The following is a 23028-nucleotide window of genomic DNA, read 5'->3' as shown; positions in this document are numbered from 1 at the left end:
TGAATGCAAAAGGCAGTTAGCTTTGCATAGTTTCAGCTAGCGGTCAGAACACGTCATCCTGCCACTCATTTTACACCCATTGAACCTCATATTAACGGATATATTGATTAAATTTTTGGGCACAATGCAATTTCACATTATGGGTAATAGGGTTACAATGTTAAAACAAAAAAACAGAGGTGCCGTTTGTAGGCTCATAGTCATGGTTATTTTCCTAACCGAGTCCTCAGATAGGCTTTTGTGCTAACATAAATTACAATGCTACCAAATATAAAATTGGCCATTTTTGAGCAACATAGTTTTTAAATAAAATAAATATAGTGTGATAACTGTGAAGTTCAGGTGTATATAGTGAATAGTGACAGTGAGTTACGTTCAATTCTTTTTTAGATGTCAATCGCACCATTGTTGGAACCAAAGAGGTATTTGAGGTGTGTTGCTGATGTAGTACAATCAGCATGGCAGTTTATGCTTGTTTTGTTGTGAAATAATTTACAGTGATCTAAGCAAGGTGGAGCAAATCACAGTGTCAGTTTTTTGTCAGCTCCTTGTTTCAACTTTCCCGAACAGACTTACACCTGCAAAAGTCATTGTTGAATAATTGAGACCATGAGATAAGGCATAGGAACTTATTTTTGGAACGGGAAACTATTCATCAGCATGGTCATAATGAGATAATTAGTATGGAGTAATTTATGAGAAAGGTAATGCCTCAAAAATGCTATGTGCTTCCTGTAATACAATATGCATTTGAGTTCTAATCATATAAAGCATTCAAGAGGAGGTTCTGGGTAGGTGAAGTTCTCGGCCTTCTTTAGCCGCTGCTAACTCACTTTTCATTTCGGTTCTCATGGTTTAAAATGCATTTGCTTTGGCAGTTGGCGTACATCATGGCAAATGCCCAACATTTGACTGAACTGCCTCTACTGATCATATGAAAACAACGCCCTGCAACGAAGACAGTAAACACAAGCAAAGCAGTACCTGAGGGCATAAGAATGCGGATGGGATCTGTGTGTGTGTGTGTGTGTGTTTGTGTGTGTGAGAGAGAGAGACAGAGAGTAGGACAGAAACAGAAACTGGAGGGGGGGGGGGGGGTGATGTGAATGTGCTTGAAGTTTCATAGCCTGAGAACCAACGCTGACATGAATCATGCCATGTGAGTTGCAGGGCGTATCAATCATTAGAAGTTGTGGGCTGCGCTGGTCGTATTGGTCTGCTGAAAAAAAAAACGCAGTTTGACCAATCAGAGAGAGCACCCAGCCTCCAGGAACACTCCGTGAGCAAGAGGTGGCACGATGACTCTGGGAAAGCACGAGGTTGGTCGACACTGTACCACGGCAGCTGAGCGCGTCTGAATGCAACTAACTAACGAAACACTGCGGCTGATTGGCCGAGACCCGCTACAATACCAAAGTTTAAAAAAAAAAAAAAAAAAACAACAATGTGCCTTCTGCGTTCCCAAGTGTATGGGCCTTTATCGTTCGCAGCGCTGGAATTCCAGCCTTAAGCGCCGGTTCGTTTCCGTGTTTGACTTTCTCACAGACGGCCGAGCTGCCGCGCACCGCTCGGAGCTGTCTCGTGCGCAGACCCGGCGAACGGGGCGATAAATCAGCTGCCGGCACGACGAGGAACATAACGACCTGTCAGAGCGCGGCGCGTTTTACAGCTCTGCGGCATCCGGAGGACGCACAAAGCGCAGCGCCGAGGCTGAAAGGCTTTTTGAAGAGGCGCGCCATAGAGCTCCGCGTCGTCTCTGTCCTCCCTCCGGCGGGGGGAGGGGGCGGTTCCGAAACAGGGGGACCCGGGGAAACGTCAGCGGCCGTGAGCCGGATTTCAACTGTCCCGGTGTCGGTGTGACTGCCACCCTCCGGTCCGTCTGCCCTCATCTCCTGGCTCCTGTTCATGGCAGACGGCTCAGTGACGAGTCGGGAGCTGGCGCTGAGCCTGTTTTCTTATTCTGTCCTGGCCTGTCCTGCCCTGCCCTGCCCTGCCCTGCCCTGTCCTGTCCTGCCCTGCCCTATCCTGTCCTGTCCTGTCCTGCCCTGTCCTGTCCTGTCCTGCCCTGCCCTGCCCTGCCCTGCCCTGCCCTGTCCTGACCTGCCATGTCCTGTCCTGTCCTGTTCTGCCCTGCCCTGCCCTGCCCTGTCCTGACCTGCCATGTCCTGTCCTGTCCTGTCCTGCCCTGCCCTGCCCTGCCCTGCCCTGCCCTGTCCTGACCTGCCATATCCTGTCCTGTCCTGTTCTGCCCTGCCCTGCCCTGCCCTGCCCTGTCCTGACCTGCCATGTCCTGTCCTGTCCTGTCCTGTCCTGACCTGCCCTGCCCTGCCCTGCCCTGCCCTGCCCTGTCCTGTCCTGCCCTGTCCTGTCCTGTCCTGTCCTGTCCTGCCCTGCCCTGCCCTGTCCTGTCCTGCCCTGTCCTGTCAGAGTCGTGACACGCTAAATGCTAATGGCTGAAATAAAATAAAAATCGGCAGGTTTGTGAAATAAAGAAAAACACTTTGTAGAGCATCGGCACGAGGCTGCCCTTCAGCCTGCAGGTAGAGCGCCTCCCTTTCACTTCCTCACCGCGCACAGGCCCACATGAGTTCCACCCGTAACCATGACAACGTGAATGAACGGCAGCTACCTGTGAGTGAGTGTATGCAAAAGTGAGTGTATGCAAAAAACCTGCAAAAATCAGCTACTCACACCACGTATTATTACGCTAAAGAATCTCTGTCACACAGGTGGGTGCCTCACAAACTCACACGCCTGACTAAATTTACTGACCCTTTTCTAACAAAAACATTACACGTGCACATACGTATGTGAAATTAGGCTTAATTATTTACACACACACACACGTGTTATGCTTTCATTGTGTGTATTATTGTGTGTGTGTATATGTGGTGTGTGTGTGTGTGTGTATGGTGTGTGTGTGTGTGTGTTTAAGCAACCCCATGACACTTGGTTTCAGCTTCTTGGAAGTGCACTTTTTTATTTTAAACGGATAAATTGAGTGTGCACTTTCTTCCTTCCCGTGAAAGGAACCCACAATACCGGTGAGTTCCTGCCGTGTCACGTTTCACCAGCCTCCCCCTCCACCCCCTTCTCCTCCATTGTTTAGGCTCCTTTCAAAAGACTATTACGCAAGCCCATGGAGCCACTCTCGCAGGCACAAACCTCCTCGGCTCTTGCTCTGAGGGAGAGAGAGAGAGAGAGAGGGGGAGAGATGGACATCCCTCTGCTTCATTTATTTTGTAAGGTCCCTCCAACATCCTCCTGAATGCATGTCACAAAAAATATGTTTTGGGACTTGAAAGCCAGTCGTGTTGAAAAGTTTAAGGTGCGTGTGGGATTTTTTGTTTTGGAGTTTATTTAATCTTCTCTGGTGAGAAGATTTATTGTTTTGCATTCCAATCTTTCTTTCTTTCGGCTTTACATAATAATTGACAGTTTCAGATTTACATCAGATCATCATCCCTCCTGCAGAATTCTGTATTCATCTCTTTCCACCTCTTCCCACACTGCTCCATTATAATAAATAAAATATGCAAAGGCCAATTTCATCTAACTCAAAGATGTTTTTTATGAATCTGTAAAGTTTTATATAAATGCGACAGTGCCTATGAATGCATCAGTGTCTGCCATTCGGAAACATTTCTAGAAGTTGTTTTCTCGTGAATATGGTTCTCTGTTCTGGGGTGGGCCACTGACCTGTCCATATCAATAGGGTGAAGTCTAAAGTTTTCCAAGGGGCTGATGGGAAGTGGAGTTTTTCATGCACCCTCCAGAATCTCAGGGAAAATATTTTATAGCTTTGCCTTCTGAATGATAGGCTTGTCCTTTCCCCCCCCCCCCCCCATACAGACACTTTCATTTTGAAAAGTAAATGCAGACTTCATCCCAATAAAGAATGTGCACACATGAAACACTCTGTGTGATGTAAGTGCAGCCAGAGACCGAAAGACCACATGGTCCCAATACCTCAAAACCTCTGCTCTTGCGCTATTAAATAATAGCTTTAAAAAAAAATTAAAAAAAACCCAGTAATAATAAAGACAGGCCAAAGATGGGCATGGACATTGCTGCGTTGGGAATGTGTGGTCAGTCACATAGAAATACGACAGATGGACGTGAACCAAACATGGCCGATGGATGGTCCCAACAGTTGTGTCTCCGTAAATTGATTTTTTTTATTAGGCTTCCTGGCAAAGAGAATCAGTGTTGCCGGGGGTATTAATATGCCGTAGATTATTACAGTTTAAAAGGCCTGAAATTCCAATGTGGGAAACAGATCAAATGAAGCGTTCATAAGGTGACCTCCATTTATGTAAATGCATAGCTTGGACAGAACACGCATACAAATCCATGCCTGGTGTATTCACGGGATCCCACTGTATAGTTATGCCAGGCTGCATATGGTTATGAGATAGTTCTGTTCATCATAATTCTGTTCATTTACCTGCCGTTTCCATTCATAGGCCTTTGCTGTTTACACCAACACCACTTCTGATTGGCCGTGATGTGACCATGCCAAACCACACAGATTCTGAATTGTTATTACAGGCATTTAGCAGACGCTCTTATCCAGAGCGACTTACATTGTATCCAATTATTCAGCTGGATATATACTGGAGCAATGCAGGTTAAGTACCTTGCTCAAGGCTACAACGGCAGTGCCCTACCTGGGAATCGAACCTGCAACCTTTAGGTTACAGGACCAACTCCTTAGCCATTACACTACACTGCCGAATTGTTACTGTTCTGTGTGTCTGAACACACCTTACACACGGTCTGAACACTGCAGTATAGGAACAGATCTCAGACGGCAGGACATTGCCATATTATGGTTAGTATATTACTATTAATGACCAGCTATTGGTTCATGAACAAATGGGTCAGGAAGCAGGGTGGGCATGACTTATTTTAACTCAGTGTGTTAGCACAGACCCTCCACATTAGCCCTGTCTCTCTGCCTCAACATCACAGCCAGAGGCTTTAAACTATAATCATATGAGCCACGTGAGGAGCAGGAAAACCCGTCTGAATTTATTATCGTCATTCTTCTACACTGAGAGCTCCATAAAATTAATTGGCAAGGCAAGTGAAAGCAGAGATGTTTCGCCTCAATAAATATTCAGCTAAATCAGGTTCTTTGATCGTCCTATCTTTGAGAAAAAAGCTATATTGACAATTTTTTTTTTTTGCTAACGATAACACAAATAAAATTTTATTTTATTTTTATTTTTTTTAATCAGGCAGAATCAGAGTTTCGAAACCGCAGCTGTCTGAACAAGTCTATAAAAAAATACTGACGAGCAAAGTATGTCTACCAGGAAGCGAGCCCCACGCTCAGAAGCATTCATTCCCTAATATTTTCTTCACAGCCCTACTCATAAAAGCTACCGTATATACAGACATATAAAAATCATAAATGGCAAAAGCAGCTGGTAGATCAGACCGGAGGCGGAGCCTGGCTCGAAGGGCCGTGCTGAGGGGGCGGGGCTGGGCCGCGCGAGCCGAGCGCCAACATCGCCACTGAACAGCGTCCCTCTGAGGGCCCTGCCGAGCCTGGCCCTTTGGACGCAAGCAGACGAATCCTCCCGTTGCCCCGCGCGAAGGGAGCGACTCATCAGACGCTGCCCCGCCGACGATTCCATAACATCTACACGGCGTTCCTTGCGTTCCGAAGGCTTTGAATGTTCCGGGGCTCGATGCCCTGGTTCCGCTGTTCCAGTTCCCCAATGGGGAGGGGGTGGGGGGACGGGGGGGGACGGGGGCCGGAGGGGTCTTTAGAGCCTGAAGATGGGCTGCGGTTCCTCTGCTGGCCTGCAGGGGGGACTCCAGCCTCAGTCCTGCTCTTCCTCGTGCCCGTTCACAGTGCCCGACTCCCAGCGTTGCAGGAGCTGCGTCTTCCTCCGACTCCTCGGGGCCTAAAGAGGTACAAGGAAGGAGCTGAAGGAACACAGCGTTCCCAGGCACTGCCAGTGCCTCTCATTCAAATCAATTTCATTACACGGAGGTCACCAATGCGGCTGAATGGCAAGCTGCTTGGAACTCGTAGTCAAACTAACCACAGTGTTTCTGAATTAGCCCACAGTGTTGTGTTCTTCACTACTTAATGGTATTGCTTACGCACGAGCGAGAATGATGACACATCGGCGTGATTATTCTCACAAAACTTGCTCTGGCTGTCACATTAAGTTGCTTAATGTGAGTGAACTTGTTAGTTATTAACTAGTGAGTAACGGATCTCCTACGTCTCAATCAAAGTACAACCCACATTTTTGACACTAGACTTTTTTTATGGCTGTTTACCGAGGGAGGAACTGTGCAGTAGCATCCGCAATTGATAAGACCATATGCGTAGAACACGGCACATTACTAGACAGGGCTTGCATTAAAACGCAATGGCCCTGAGGTCATGGAAATAGTGCAGAGGGTGGCAACAGAGCCTGAGAGCGTCGGTGTGTGTGAGCTGTACCTCAGTCTGCCCCGTCACCTCTGCGCTGGGCTGGGCCGGGGGCCAGGTCAGGTCCAGTTTCCCAAGCGACTGTCGGGCTGAACCAAGCCAAGGAATGAGAGAGAAAGGGAGAGAGAGGGAGAGGTCGAGAGAGAGATTGAAAAAAAAAAAATGATGTTTACATTACAGACAGGCAAATGCACCTGTTGAATGGTCAACACAGCTACAGTGTAATTACAATTCAAAACAAAGCAAGTTAAATGTAAGGGGGAGGGGGGCAGAGATGGAGGTTATGAATGACACAATCGTGTTTAGTGGAATGGAGGAACATGGCCTGTTACCAGCAGCATGAATAGAAAATAATAACCCTGTGATTCTGTGTCACAGGTGACCACGTCTGGCCACCTGTGACACAGAGACAGCTTTCTGTGGACACTGCCCCCACATGGCCGGGGGGTGTGATGCCTCTTGACGCTATGAAACCTCAGTGTTCAGAGTCATATGGATTCCAGGGGGCACAGGCTCTTTAACAGTAGTCCAAGGCTGTGGAGTAATTTATTCTCAGATCTAAATGACTATACGTTAACTGTGTCTCTCAACCCTGGTCCCACAGGCACACTTTGTTCCTGCTGCAAAGGACTAATTAGATTTGATTGAGCTGTTAACCTAACAATATTTTATATCTCTCGACAGTTAATCTGTTAAGTAAATGTGTAGAATTATATAAGCTGGTTTATTCTGCGTATTTCCATGAATATCTTCCCTTCTAGTCTCAAATAAGTTGTAATTAGTTGTCTATTATTCCAGGCCTAAAACCAGTTAATTGCCTAAATAATATTAGTCATCGTTCATATTGAACATTGGTTTGTATTACTAATTATAAAAGGGGCACAACAATTAGTCTTTCAGAATCAATACTATACCTTTAATTATATGTTTTGCCGAATGAAAAATGGAAAATATATATATATATATACACACGCATTATATTATTGCAAAGCGATATCACACCAAAATCTGCATTCACATAATGGCAAAATAAATCAATTAAATGATGAACATAATCAGTGTGCCCCTGCAACAGACACCAGGGGACCACCGTACTGTATAAAACTGGAATTAAATCGGGTCCTATGATGCCTAAATGCACTAACTTGCACACACACACCTCTACACACACGCGCGCACACACACACACACATTAAAGCATGCAATACATGCTCCTCTCCTGGTACATTATTCAATTATATAACAGGATATGTTTCATCTCCATAGCATATCCCTTCACTCAAGAGGAAATTAATCCTCTTATGTTGGGCAGGACTCAACGGTCCCATGGTGCAAATCACAAACAAGTGCACTGAGATCAGCAACACCAGAGTGAATATAAACACACACACACACACACACGCACGCACGCACACACGCACACATGCACACACGTACAAACGCACACACACGCACGCACACGCACACACACACCAGCAGTGTGTACATTTGTCAGCTAATTACACATGTTAAATCCCTGGGCTGCTGTGGGTTGAGGCGACATCTGGGGAGGATCTTAATATAGCTAATATCAGCCACATGAGACGGCCCCTTCTGCTGGGTTTTACAAACACCTCCTGCGTGCGACGTCACTGAGCTGCCAACGGCCGGCTATACTATAGTATTGTGCCTGGTCAATAATAACTTGGTGTCCTGTTGCTAAAGACCTCTAGTTCTTCAGTGACGAAGTGCAGAATTGAAGTGTGAATGGCCTGTAGACCCGAAGCACGTTAGCCGTTCAGGGCTACGCAGTTTTCCCCCACATCTCTGGAATGCTTTATATGCATTTCATGCAGTGAGAGGATTAACCCTCCCAGCATCCTCCTGTCACTAATGCCACGTTATGGTGTGACAACGTCACAGCTTGCTTTTTGCTGACATTACCACAGTACTGCTAATCTGCCGGCTTGGGATCTAGCAACAGCCCCTTTATTAAATCTCGGCAAACACATCTGTTGCTAAGGTGACTCAGCCGTTGTGATGTCACCGTGCTTATTAAAGAATCCGGGGGGGGGAGCGTTCAACCCTTTCAGTCTTACTCCCTTTTTGGAATTCGGAGTAAGACCGGCTTGTCTGAAATGGTTAAAATCGTACCCATCTGGTTCTGCAGAAAAAGCCTTTGCACTGCAGTTTACTTGTCCAAAATTATATTCATTCACATCCCAACCATCAGGAAATGACAGAAATGTGTATAGGTACATATCCCATTATACAGTACAAAAGAACACAACCAAACAGAACACTGCGTACAGTATCGACCATATTTGGATGTGCAGTTAGAAAAAAACTGTATGAAAACCACAGTGAGGCTCCTCCTGACCAATTAAATGAGGAAAATCAAGAACGACAACAACTAGCACCCAAAACAATGGGCAGAGATGTGTGCGTGTGTGTGTGTGTGTGTGCCAGGACCAGAGGGAGGGGAAGGGAAGGGAAGGGAGAGAATGAAAGAAATGTTCTTTTACTTTCGATGGAGTAAACAAATCAGGGAGAGGTTGCATGGATACCGAGATCTGGCCATCGAATCCAAATCCAGCCAAACTGTTTTCTTTTCTCTCAGGTAGTTAACTGAAGAAAAAAAATGTGTCATGCTGATTGGCCAGGCTTTCATCACACTTGACTCCCGGGTAAAGGCCAGGTGTTGTTGTCATTCTCTGCCCTCGAGGATGTTGACTTGAGTAACACGGGGTTGGAAGGAAGGGGGTAGCATGAGGGAGAGAGAAAGGCACAGGTGAAGCCCTTATAGGCCCCGTGTGAGAGAGGAGACAGCCAGGGAATTTAACTCTGAATTTTAAAGGACTCCACACAAGAGTACCGCAGACACGGCGCTGCTTCCACGCAGACAACACCTGACACTGCGCCAGTCCCAGATCAGATCGGAGCCGGTCACCTGAGAAACTGAAACAGTGTTACGGCACAGCACTGACCTGCCCCCAGCGTGGGTCTGCAGGAGAGATTACAGTACAGGCCTCACCAGGGAGCAGACAGACTGCCACAGAACAGTCTTCCTCCGCCCCTACAGTATCCAGCATCTGTAAACAGAATTACTGTGCGGCTTGTGACCGAAAACCTGTTCTCTGACCATTAACGTGAGGAACTTAAAGCGACAGTTCACCCTAAAAATGAATCTCTAGCATCGATTGTGAGACAGAATCTTCACTGAATGTACCTCGTCCATAGACTTCCATTGCTTTTGAAACAAGGTTTTATGGAGCCCATTTGATGAACTAATCAAATCTGCAAAAAAATAACATTTATAAAAAAACACCGTGGAGAGCAGTCACTATCAGGTCAAAAGACATTTCTCGAGGCAAGGATGAACAACATTAATTCTCAGGGTGAAATATCCCTTGAAGAGCTGAACCAGCCCGGTTCTCCCCCTGGCTTTGCTGTCATGGCTGCCCAGGTGTGGTGATAGAAGGAAAGGGGCGAACGTGCCGGGGCCTCGTCCTGTTCGGATCCGGGTACAGAAGCATGGGGAACCAGGCGTGAAAACTGCGCGCCCGCGTCAGGGAGGGGGGATAGGGTTTCGGGGTCACGCCACCGCCATCGCAGACAAAGCAACCCACAAGCAACGCTACGCTGATTCCTCCCCGCTCACCTGAGCACAGGTAAGAGAAGACCTCGAGACAGGCCTCGCTTTCACCCTCCGCCTCCCCCCGAAAAAGAAGAGACTAATTCAAACGGCAAGCCAGACGCAGGCCGTCTGATAGATCCCTGTTATTCTGCGTACATACCTCCTATCCTGGCATCGCCCTCGCTCACTTGGCTGTTCCTGCGCTGCGATAATTTACACTAATCATTAATACGCGATCGCAGGGGGACACCCAGACCTGGAACGAGCCCTATCTGTTCAGCGCAGCCGGCAGGGGGGCGTGCACCTTCGCCAAAGAGCCAAAATCAGGGCCCGGCGTGCGCCTCTGCTGACTGAGCCTGAGTCAGACCCCCTTGCAACCCACAAACAGCAATTAGAGGCTGCTGGGACGAGCAGCAGTACCCCCGCGTGGTGTAATCCTTTAACTAGCGCTGAGTGGCACCCCTGTAACGAGCACCTTGGAGACGGAGCCCCGCCACTGTACTTAGCGGCTAACGGCGCGCGCGTGTCTGTGAGGGGCGACGGGCGGTGCCAGGGCACAAACAGGCAGCCTCCCCCAAGGCCTGCCCGGGCTCATCCTTACCCCCATACCGGCCTGCTGACGCTGGATAAAGGCTGCTTCTCTATCCCCGCTCTCCTCCAGACAGGAGTCTAGGGAACCTAACACTGGCTGTTACGACATTGCATTACAGGCACTTAGCAGACGTTCTTATCGAGAGCACAACCTTACACAACTTCATTTTATTTTTGCCCTATGGACTGTACTACGTGATAGGCCCTCATACACTAAAGATGTAGCTGAGATATTAAGACTGGGTACATCAAATTGCAAAGTAATAACAGCAATTAGTAGCGTTTTGAGTGCAGACTACATCCAAGATTCATTCTTACAGTGCCCTTTTACACTCTTTTTCACAGACAGATAAACAAATACGCACACTCTCTCTCTCTCTCTCACACACACACACACTCAAATATGTACACACACACACACACACACACACACACACAAATATGTACACACACACACTCAAAGTCAAATCAAGGTTCATTTACTTTGCAAACCAACCTTGGTAGGCCCTGCTAATTTGGTTTAGAATGAAACTTCTGCCTGTTTTCCATAGGACAAAGATCGGTAAAACACCACAGAGTGCGCGACAAGCCCAGAGCTTTCGACGTCTTTGTGAAGGAATAAGTCTTGTCAGCCGGGCATATTAAACATTCAATACCACAGTAAAAGAGATATATGCACACCGGCTAGACCTGACTGTGCTCTCCAATGCAACAGACCCATCACTGTATTCATAAAACATTTACCAGCAAATGGCTGATACACCTGTTTATCTTACTGTCACAGGGCCCGATCCTATACTGAGAAGGATGGAGCAAACTGATTTAAAAGCACACTAAAAGCAGCAACCCCCCCACGGTTGTTTTTTTAACTTGCCAAGTGGGAGGCTGTACTCGCAATTAAAAAGAAACGTTATACTTTCAGTTTCAGTCATCCAGTAGGGAAGTCTGTAATTACGAGGATGGAAAAATATAATGAAGGGAACATTTTCACTTCGAAAACACTGAGCTGTAAAAATCACAAAACATGGTGACAAAGGCAGAATGCCAATGCTGAATTTCAACGCAAATAATAGGGAACTTTCAATAAATTAAAAATTACATTTTGTAGATAAAAAGACTATGCAGGAGAAACAGAGAACTACACATACAAGTCCAGCACTGACCTGATGGTGTGGGTGAGGTGGTGTATGAGGGAAGCTCTGATGTAGAAAGGCCGTTTTGGGAGGGGGTGGGGCTGCGGGTCCCCGTGCTGGCCGGCCGCCCCCCTCCTGCACCCGTGGTCCCGTACAGACTGCTCCTCTGCCTCCTCAGCTCCCTCTCCCGCTGCCTCCCCTCCTGGATGTCCTGCTCCACATCAGGCCGCAGAGACATGGAGGAGCGCAGCTTGAAGAAGGGGTTCTCTCTGACCATGCTGACCTCTTCCTCCTCTTCCTCCTCTGCTTCCTCCGTTCCTTCAGCCTCCCCAACGACCCTCCGGCCCTCTCCCACGGTCCCCGAATCCACCACCGTCACATCGTGCGCCTCAGGCAGGGACCCCGTGCTGTGGGAGGGATGCTGGAGCCCGTCCGGGTTTGGGACAGGCGTATGGAGGAACACGTTATTCTCCAAAATGATAATCTGACTGCTAGTCCCTTCGGATAGCGTGGGGCCACAGAGACCCCGATGCGTGTTGCCGAAGTCTTCGCCCCCGTAGCCTGCTGAGCCCGGCTTCTGGTCCTGTTTCTGGGCGATCTGGTCCAGGCCGTGTCCGCTCTCCAGGACAGGCCCAGCATTCGGGCCGTCACCCATCTGGGACCCCGCGGCAGAGATGTCGCTGGCGGAAAAGGAGGGCCTCTTGGACAGCGGCGTCAGGCTGCCGGACATCTCTCTCTTCTCCTGGAAGGCTTCGAACAGCTGCTTCTTCTCCCGCAGCTGGCGCACGGTGCCCTTGTCGTAGACGCCGGGCAGTTTGCCCATCAGGACCAGGACCTCCTCCCTCTGGGCCTCCACGCTGATCTCCTTCAGCATCTTCTTCCCGGCGAATTGCCTGTCCGTGCCCTCCCCTTTCGCCGCCCTGGAGGGCACGGCCCGGGACAGAACGGGCTTCCTCAGGGGGATCTCCACAAACTCCTGGGTGCTGGTGAGGCCGCGGGACCTCCGCAGGCTCTGCTCCCTCTCCACCGCGCGGCGGATCTCCCTCTCGATGGGGGTCTCGTTCAGGGGCGCGGGGCAGGCGTCGGGGTCCTCCTGGGGGGCGCAGGGCGCGGGGCAGAGCTCCACGGTGCTGCCGGGGGAGAAGTCGGCGGAGACCCCGCTGTCGCTCTGGTTGTCCTCGCCGTTCGAGGCCTCCATCCTGCTGCCTCTCCGGTGAGCCGGGGGGTTCGACTGGCCTTCCCTTCCTCCGTTTGCTTTCGTCTCTCCTCTCTGTGCGCTCTCCGCTCCTCTCTCCCTCTGTTCCTGGTTCGCTTCCTCGCCCGTGTGGAGCCCTGCGACGCTCTGCTGCGCCTCTTCACCCGTTTGCTCGCTCCCTTTCTCCTCCCCTTCTCTCCTCCTCCCTGCCCACTCCCTTACAACAACACAAGCGGAGCCATGGCAGCCCGGCCTTTGACTGGCAGGCTCCAGGGCAACCGTCGCTAAGGGTGGAGATCCCTCAAACACCTGTTGCACTTCCTGCTTCTGCTGTAGCAGACACAGGCGCTGCAGCAGCAGCTCCCCCTGCTGGCTGTCTGCAACAGTGCCATGCTGCAGAAAGCCATCTTGCTGTTGTCGCTGAAGGGAAGTCTGAGAGGTACCTGGGGTGCTGGCTTCCCCTTCAGGGCCCTGCCTGCTGTCTCTCTCATTGTCCCCATCTGTTGGCCAGGTTTTGCTGGCACTGGGTTCAGGGAAGTGACAAGCCTCAATCTCTCTGTCTGATCCATCGGAGGTTTCTGCGCTGATCACCTGACAAGGTTCCTCCATGGGCCACTCTGGTTGCGTTACATCAGGCCAAGTGTCCTCCTGTCCTGCCCTGGTGGCCTCATTGGTCATGGGTGGAGAGTTGTCCCTCCCACTGTCCCTGTCATCGGAGTCAGAGCCAGAGCCCTCCATCCACAGCCCGCTCCCCCAGTCTTCCTGGGACACGGAACTCTGGGGGCTGGTAATGGCCTCAGTTGCTATAGTGACAGAGTTGTTGCTTGGCTCCATTGACCTTTCGAGCGGAAAGTGATTTGTTGCCTTAACTACTCCTAAAGCTCCTTAGATCTCCTCAATCAATGAACCTAAAATAACGATGGCAAAAATGATAATCAAAATTAGACAAACAGAGGAAACGTACTCTTCCAAGAAAGAATTACCACAGTAAGAATTATTAAAAAATTAAAAGGGATTTAAAGTACAAGCTGTCATGCTTGTGGGTACGCAGGTTTAATCTGGATTGTATAAATGACACTCATTTTGTACAGTCCGTATTGCAGAATGCCATATGATTTATTAACAGCAGTGTGTTGATTCACTCCAGCTCTTGGAGAACTCCCTGCAAAGCTCCGTCTGAGTGATGTGTGATGTGTAGGAGGGCCACGACATGGCGCATTGCTCGTTATAGACCTGAGTCAGTGTTCAGAACGTACTGTATGTATAAAACAATAAAACAAGACAGGAAAAAACCTATCATCATGTACTTGTCACAGAAAAGTCTCCAAAGGTAGCACACCCTCACCTGAGAAAATCAAGACATGACTCATGTTCAATCCAAGACTGTTTGCGCTGAGACAGAAAACCAGTGCTTAGAATACACAAGACTAAAATCATTGGTTTCCACCTTCAACTGCAGTCAGTCTTTCTTAAGAAAAAGACAACACGGCACAGCATGCAGCACAAACAGGTAGTCTGACAGAATCTTAAAAAGAAACTCTTGACTGATCAAATCGAGTCGAGCTGAGCCAGCAGAGTTCTTTGGGATGGGGGTGATGAGCTTTAAAATATTGGGGTGAGGCACAGTCCTTTTAGGAATTCGTTGAGAACAAGGCACACATGAGGCAGATGTGTCATTCCATCTCACACAACACTTGACAGACAAAAACCCAGCTGATTGATCAAACTGGGTTTGATGGCAGTGAGCAACAGCATCAAAAACAAGGAAACATCGGCACATCCAGAGCTAGGTGTGGGGTTAATGGAGACACACCGGTACATTTAAAACACACACTCTATGCTGCTGTTTCCACCATTATATCGGCAACGTTTCAATCCGATGTGGATCATCGCCATCAGGTCAGAACAGCAACACGGCATCTCACATTAAATGGCGTTTATTCTACGGGCACAGCGAGTGTTTCTTTGAGCAATCTCCTAGGAACCAGCACAACCGCGCTGCTCAGCTTGTTCCATCACGGCCGTGTTCCTGCCGCTCCAGAGTTGCGCCGGGCCCGTTGTTAGCCCTAGCGCTAAGGGCTAGGCTCCCACCCCCGCCGGGCACAGTAAGACACGAGGCCCCTCCTCCTGCCGGCTGCACAACCAGCAAAGTGTCCTGCTGATTCGGGGCGGACTTTAATCCGCTTAGGCCTCTCAGAGCAGCTCAGAGGAGGCATGCGTGACGTGTGTGTGTGTGCGTGTGTGTGTGTGTGTGCGCGCCAGCCGACGGAACAATGGCCCGGCTTTCATACCTGCCAGGTGACGGAGCTCTGCCCCCTGCCTCTCTCTCTCCGTCGCCCCCCGGGTCTGTCTCAGTCCCATTTTACCCTGTCTGCCTCTCCTCCCTCCCATCTCAGCATCCATATCCGTACGACTGCATTGCAGGTTAAGTGTCTATTCACCGGTCTCATTACTCTGCACTTGAGCCCCCTGCGTTTGCATCCTTCTTCCACAAGTGCTGCTTCCAGAGACGGGCTTGAGAGCCGCGGCAAAAATATTTCCACATAGCGGCTCACAGCCAAAGAACTGTCCATTAGTCAACTCCGTGTGAGCACTCTCACACAAATCAGTAGCCTACCAATATCCACTAGACTACAAGATAAGTGTAAGAAATACAATTATTATTTTTTTGCTGCAGCAGTTCTACTGTAAATGTTTTAGTTAGACCACTGATTAAAATGAAATGATAATGATTGCCTTAGTGTAACTGGGCGTTTCCCACCTGAGAATGATGCATAAGAGGTGAAAGACAGAGATGGTGAATGTGATATCTTACAGGTAGGGTAGGATAGGATGTGCAGAAGTGAGGCAGAGGTGAAAATACATTTTTAAAAATGCTAAAATAAATAAATAAAAATGTAATGAGATATTCTAATCATTTGATTGCCTTTCAGCAGATATTCTTCCAAACTAATTATGTTTTAAGTATCAGGACTAGAATCAGTCTACATCAGATTCAAGAAAGGACTCTTTACTCTGCCTGCTGATCAATGAACAATAAAAAATGAATCTATTTTTTTAAGTTAATCAAAAAAAAGCAGCTAATCCAATTATTAAAGCTGCTGTTTAAAGTATGTGCACATATAAATGGTATTAAATGATAATGCACAAACAGTGTTTTTAGGAGTGCTGTGCAGTGGGATTCAACTGCGTATTTTTATGTACACAACTCTCGCTTAAAAACACGTTTTCGGGCTTCAGTACAAGAAACATTACAAAATGGGTTGTTACCTTAATTAAAATATTTATGACAACTTGGACGTTTTATTTTTCAGCGAAGGGTTTAAGGGATTCAGTGCAGTATTTTTAATGGAACAAAGTAACTTAATGTAATGTATTCCCATGTGAAGAGGCAAATCATCGTCTTCCATTGTTATTCATTTTCCTAGCATCCAATAAGGGTAGCGCAGTTCCCATCAATTTTCTAAAAAAATATACGCTATATATATTGAATCAAGTGAATGCCAAATGACGTCCTCTCATTGTTTACCTAGCGGGCTAAAGGGAATGAAGAACGCTTGGATTTTCGCCGTTACAGTATACTCAGCAGTGGAAACTGTACAGATTAGCATTTTAATCAGATTATTAAATCTCATTACCAGACAATGTGCTCACCTTCAGTTTCCTCAAGATGGCCATCCTTGCCGCCACTGCAAGTCTGACTGCTGTCCCACATTGAATTTTCTCTGTCCCATTAAATATTCTTCTTCAATATGAGGGGGAAAAAACTTTGATTCTGAATTTTGAAAACATTCTGATACCCTAGTTTCCCTTCATGTTGTCGAGTTCGAATCTACTTTTTAAACCAAGACACCACTGACAGTGTGCTATGTGTCACTGCTGACTGCTTCATTTTACAAAGATGTTCTGCGTGATTTGTTCTGTGCCTTCTTGGCTGGTCCACAGAGACGTCGTATTGCGTCGTATTATAATTAATCTGAGGTTCAGCGATTTGTAGCCTTAAGGCGCTGCAACCGCAGTGTTCACAAAACAAATGCACTTAAATTGATTCCCCAAATAGCGCAAGACAATTAAACAACATAAGGACATTAAAAATGAATGGCGAAATAGTTTAGATGAATAACTATCGCATTCTTTCTCTAAAGCGTTATTCACCTTTTTGAAGATCACTATTACCCAACAATTATTTCAACATAATTAGATTCAGAAAGTTCCATGGTTTGATTTCAAAATGTAGTCTTTTCATCACTTTAAACCCTTTGAAAAGCAGCTCAATTTTAGGCCAGTGTTCTAGAACTTCATTACTTTCAGTTGCCAGTAGTGATGATCACATCGACCGTTAGAATGCAAATAAACAAACAAACAAATAAATAAATAAATATTCCAGTCACATATTAGGGATTTCACATCGCAAGGGGTTAATACGCAGATTAATTGAAAAACGTTGGACAATATGGTTCCAAATAAAGCACGACGGGGTGATCTGTTGTGCTTAAGTTTGAACAATTATAGGAGACCCCGTTTAATTAACAAACGGAGTATCAAATTCGTAGAAAATCAGCATTAAACATCAACCTCATTAATTTATTAATCAAACAAATGAACGGACATGTTTCAAAACCTGTGCAATGTGCAGTAAGTATTCTATAGCCTACTGTCGAAATTTCAAAGATTAGCCATCCCTAATGCTACAATTTAACATGATCTTATGAATTGAACAAACCTACTGAATAGGTCTTGCACCGTTGACAACACGTGATGGTAAAAGTCATGTTTACCAGCTTTATGACTGACGACACAAGCAATTGTAAGGGTTTAAGGCGAACTCACCTGTTGGAAAAAATGTTGCCTAGTTTCGGGTCCTCTGGGGCGTTAGACCGACTCCCACAGACAAAAACTGCGAGGCCAACAGAAGGCGTCAGGCTACTGTAAGCTCCCTCCCCCCTGTTTACTCGCCACCTCTAAAGAGATTATAATTATTAGGCGAATATCCGCGCTTCGAAAATAGGATTTCAAGTATTCCATGGGTTTTAGGAAAGGACTTAATTGATATAATAGTTTAATTATATACACATGTCGATCGGATTAACGGTTCTATACGTGTCCCATTTAAACCGCTTAGACTTGTCAGATATTATTTGATAATGGTGCAATTGCTTAATTTGTCCGTTTCATAAATGTGAACGTAATTTTTGAAAGTAGAGAATATGCAGTCTTCGTAACTTCAAGCAGCACGAGTAGGCCGAGCTACAGTGTCCTATAAAAAACATGAACTAACGTTACTTTGATATCGAAAATGCTATGCAGTTTTAGCAGCACTGAATTTAACGACTGAAATAACAAATAAAACATGCGCATGAACAGGATAGATCTGTTTGACAAGGATAGTCCAATTCAAAAGGGCAACCATCTTTCCACTGTCAATAAAACATACAACACTAAGACACACACATTTTACTCCATATATTCCTGTTTAATTAAAACACATTCCTTTTTTCCCTCCCACAATAACTCAACCATGAAACATACATTCTATACAACAAACCCCACCTGCCTTAATTAATGTTATATACATTAAGGTACACAGCGGTATCACAAAAATATGGCTGTGTATGTACATTTCTTTAGTTTTGTTTTGATCCTTGAGGAAATTTATTGTAACATTACAAACATGTTAAAAAACGACTTCCCATAAAAGACTGATGAAAAAATGGTAAAATTCTTAGAAGCAATAAAAAGACCGGAGCAATCAGAATGTTGAAAACCGTAACCTTCTATGCATGCCTTGACTTCAACCCAACTTAAAACCTCCATGTTGGTGATTTTATTTTTTTTATAAGATCTACAGCTTTAAAAAATCAATTCAGATGCATAAGAACAGTGAAAATAAATGTCATTCAAAAGTACGACTGCAGCACTGTCACCGTACGTCCAGTAGGTGGACCTGTAGCTGAAGCTTCACCAAGTAAAAATGGCCACGCGCAATAACGCAGGATAGCACAGCCCATAAACAGTAGAGAATTCCCTTATTTGCTAACAAAAAAAGGGCAGATCTGATCTGAAGCATCGAGAGGTCAGTGGCCATGTCGACGGCCGCAGTTTCGCGCCTGGCACTGCCCATGATGACGCTGCGCTGCGGTTCGGTCCGCATCTCCGCCCTCTCTGGGATCAGTGTCTCACAGCGCGCGCTCGCAGTTCCACTCATCCATTTTGGAAATTCCCAAATTCGCATACCGGAGAGTCTAGCTTACGACTCAATGTCCCCAATACCGCGAAGAGCGCAGTATGGGGGGGAGGGGGGTGGGGGGGGGGGAGGTTCCCACACGGGTGAGTCAGTGGTTACTACTGGAGACGGTCACCATGTGAACACCACTTGTGGATCTTCAAGAACGGCGGGGGGAAGACAGGATGTTCTGTAGTGCACTGAAGGGGACACCTGACACGGAGAGAGAGAGAGAAAGAGAGAGAGAGAGCGAGAGAGCAGGACACAGGCAGAAGAGGAGAGCCGGAGACAGCCTGTACTGGTCTGGTCTGTACTGTACTGGTCACATGACAGAGCAGCACTGGCAGGTCTTGCGTTTGGGGGGCTCCCCTCCCTCGGCCCGAGTGGGGGCGGTTTTGGAGGGGTCCAGCAGGGCCTGCTGCTCTGACGGCTCGGCGGGGGTTTCTGTCGTGCCCGTTATGGGCTGCGGCTCCGAATCCTTGGCTGCCTCCGGCTTCGCGTTCCCATCCAGAGGGACGTCCTGGAACTGTCCGGCCACGGCGGCTGGAGCTGCAGACTTCGCCTTCCCCTCCGGCTTCGCCCCCTCCCCCTCCGCTTCAGGCTGGGGGGCGAGCGAGGGCAGCTCTGTCGGGTACACGGGGACCTGGGCGGCCGGGGGCTCCGTCTCCGCGGAATCGGCTGGAGGCCCCTTATCCGCGGAATCGGCTGGAGGCCCCTTATCCGCGGAATCGGCTGGAGGCCCCTTTTCCGTGGAATCGGCTGCAGGCTCCTTTTCCGCGGAATCGGCTGGAGGCCCCTTATCCGCGGAATCGGCTGGAGGCCCCTTATCCGCGGAATCGGCTGGAGGCTCCTTTTCCGCGGAATCGGCTGGAGGCTCTACCTCGGGCTCCGGGGCCTCTTCCACATTCCCTTCCGCTTCCGTTGGGGCTTCTGCTCCTGCACCTGACGCCTCCTCGTCTTTTGGGGCCTCTTTCTGGGGCTCTTTCTCCTGAACGCCGCCTGCGTCCTCTGCAGGGTCAGGCTTCGGCACCTCTGGCACAGGGACTTCTACTGAGGCGGAGCTCTCAGCTGGGGGGGCGGAGCTCTCAGCTGGAGGGGCGGAGCTCTCGGCTGGAGGGGCGGGTTCTTTCGCGTCGGCTTGGGGCGCTGCAGCTTCCGTGTCGGCTGGCTCGTCTCCCTCATCCGTGACGGTCACCCGCTCTGCTCGGATGACCTCCCCCGCGTCCTCGTCTTCCGAATCCTTCCCTGGCTCTGCCTCCGTAGCAGGCGGGAGCGGTGTGGGGTCCTCCCCCGGCGTGGCCTCTGCGCCTCCCTCTTCCGCACCCCCTTCTTCCTGCTTTGGGGTTTCGGCAGCGCTCGGGGGGGCGTCGGTATCGGCCACCTCTTCCTTTTGCGGGGGCTGGGGAGCAGAATCGGCGGCGGCCTCCTCCTTGCCCTCCTGCGTGCCATTAGGGATGACCGCCGCCTTCTCTGGCGCTGGTCCCGCCTCCTGGTCCTCCTCAGGGGTGGGCTGGGCCTCCGGCTCCCCAGTGGCCTGCGAGCTCTTGGGGCCGTTACCCAACGCCGCTGCCCCAGAATCCACCGCCTCTTCTGGAGGTGCAGGGGATGCTGACGTGGTGGCAGCAGCAGCAGCATCCAGCACTGCAATACAGAGGACACCAGTCTGAGGGTCAGAGCCTTAAACCGACTGACCTGTCAAATGCAGACCTTTCACTGGAAATGACTAAATATAAAAGCACACAGTGAAGCGGAAAGGTCAAGGGAAGTTGAAGGCTATTTCACACTCCCCGCGCAAGCCCCTCTTCTTGGCTTAACCTCTTTCTGCCCCTCAGTACAAATATCCATTTTTTTTTTTTAAAAGTGGGCAACAGCACTGTTGAAGCCACTTCGAAGTAGTGTCAAGATTGTCACTTTTGTCCCAGCTGTAACGTTACTGTTATGGCGAGATGCATTGCGTTGAACGAGGACGAAATGGTAGCTAATGATTATACTCTAAATTAATAAGCATTTTTGCACTAAAGAATTCGACAAGAGAAAGTCTGATGTGCAGCACAATACTACTGATTACCCATTCTTAATCAGCTACGTTAACTGGCCGTCTTTGTAATTTCATACAAAACCATAATAATAATGGCTAATAGTATTATTGCACAAAGTAAAATTAATTTGGTTGATTCATTCGCTACCCGGAACAATACTGCGGCATACAGATCTCAAGGTCTTTAAATCGGTTTGTCTGTAGCCAACGGTAACAAAACGCGATGGAGTTCGTCAGAAAGGAAGGTTGACACGGAGGAGGCGGGGACCTCCATCACGGAGATTGGACGAGGGAAATTCCACGTCAACGACTGACTGACTTCGATCAGCAATACTTTCATACGCTGGTCTAATCAAGAACATTCAAGGGTGAGCGATGACAAAGTTAAGGCCTAAATGTCACACAGAGCACGAGTCGTTATGTAGACCTAAGTTGCATTTGTCAACGTTAGTAAGCTAAGTTACCGTTAGACTAGCTGTTGTAAATTGTCGTTATGGTTCACAAAACGGCAGCTAATATAGTTCTCTTAGAACTGAAGGAACTAGTTCTACAGAACCACGTCGTTAAGTACATTCAGGCAAATCATAACTTGTATGTGGCACCCGATTCAAAGCTATACGGTCCAGAGTCAAGCTGACTGAAGAATTAATAGCTAACTCCAGCTAGCAAGCATGTGGTTAATGTAAACTGAGTTGACGTTAAAATTAAACCAAGCTCCTTTAAAAGGTAACGTTAGCAGACGACAGTGCCCCTTTCTCGAAACTGCACAAAATTCTTTGGTTAACTATCTTACCTCAGAGTTTAAAGAGCGACGGGATGTGTGGAGCAGAACTTGTGTGCATAAACCGTACATATATTAAAGTAAATTAAACTCGTTCTTAAAAATTAAAGTAATCTAAAAAAATTAATTAAAAAAAGCTCACAATGCAAAAGAGCGCCAATCATTCATCACCAGGACAACAGGGCCTACTTAGCAACACTTTCGGCATCACTGGTGTGCTGACACAGCTCTAGAGGCTTGAAAGCAAATTGCACTGCATAAATGACCCTAATAAATGAAATAAGTTCGTATTAAGTTATTTGTTATCTTAGTATAAGTGTTCCAAGAAACAAACAATGTCCAGAAATGCTAAATATTTAGACTTTCACCACTTCCTACCCATTTAACATTTGTTAAGGGCTGGAAACAAATGCATTAAATTAACTTTAGCCTGCCATATGGTTAGAAAAATATTTTCAGATTTAACTTCTCATTATTTAAAATGTATAAGCCATTTTTAAAAAGTCTTCATCCCTTGCTCATTATAAGATGCAAACCTTCCCCACTTGACGCAGTGCAGTTTTATTGTTACCGCAGCATTTGCCAGCATTTCAGAGGGCAGATGACTTACCAGCTGGTCGTTCATTACAGTCAAAGGTGTTTGGTTATAGCACATCACCCAACACAAAACATATATCAAAACATGCTGTATAAAACTAGCAGCTGTAGATGTATTAGACTTCAGCTGACATGCCCTTTCGTGTGCTGATTTATATCCACACCATGCCCATGGTTATGGTTGCGGTCATCAGAACATCTACAACGACAATACGCATGTGTGTGCTTCTGAAATGATGATTCGAGTCAAGGCTGCGTGCGTACTGCCTCTCACCTGACGGCTCCTGTTGGCCGTTTTCCAGACTGGCTGATGGGGGTTCCTCGGGTGATCCACCATCTGAAGAACAGGAGGATGACACACACAGTAAGAGGGGCAGTGAGTGAGTGCATATCTTAA

The 23028-nt window shown here is 47.7% G+C and overlaps 2 protein-coding genes across 8 annotated transcripts in view; both read right to left on the bottom strand.

The window, feature by feature from the left end:
- Window positions 1-2836: 2836 nt before the first annotated feature.
- misp3 (MISP family member 3) lies at window positions 2837-17951 on the bottom strand. 2 transcript variants are annotated; one of them, XM_064324070.1, is made up of 4 exons: window positions 17823-17951; window positions 11828-13900; window positions 6470-6546; window positions 2837-5918 (listed from the first exon to the last, which is right to left on the bottom strand). In XM_064324070.1, the coding sequence occupies exons 2-4, from the start codon at window positions 13824-13826 to the stop codon at window positions 5835-5837; spliced, it is 2160 nt and encodes a 719-aa protein (XP_064180140.1). In that variant the 5' UTR covers window positions 13827-13900; window positions 17823-17951; the 3' UTR covers window positions 2837-5834. The 2 variants fall into 2 exon arrangements, with proteins under 2 accessions (XP_064180140.1, XP_064180141.1); XM_064324071.1 differs by lacking the exon at window positions 17823-17951 and adding an exon at window positions 16647-17803.
- A 493-nt stretch (window positions 17952-18444) lies between these two features.
- Window positions 18445-23028, bottom strand: part of palm3 (paralemmin 3) — a 34851-nt gene continuing 30267 nt past the window's right edge. For all 6 annotated transcript variants that reach the window (XM_064324077.1, XM_064324076.1, XM_064324075.1 and 3 more), the window contains 2 exons: window positions 22906-22968; window positions 18445-20856 (listed from right to left, as the gene is read on the bottom strand). In XM_064324077.1, coding sequence (XP_064180147.1) covers window positions 19538-20856; window positions 22906-22968 — 1382 coding nt within the window. In that variant the 3' untranslated portion in view covers window positions 18445-19537. The remainder of the gene's footprint in view (window positions 20857-22905; window positions 22969-23028) is intronic.

Source organism: Anguilla rostrata, chromosome 2 (assembly GCF_018555375.3).
Source record: "Anguilla rostrata isolate EN2019 chromosome 2, ASM1855537v3, whole genome shotgun sequence".
NCBI lineage: Eukaryota > Metazoa > Chordata > Actinopteri > Anguilliformes > Anguillidae > Anguilla > Anguilla rostrata.
The sequence above is the reverse complement of the archived record's forward strand: the minus strand, read 5'-3'. Positions and strand labels throughout refer to the sequence as shown.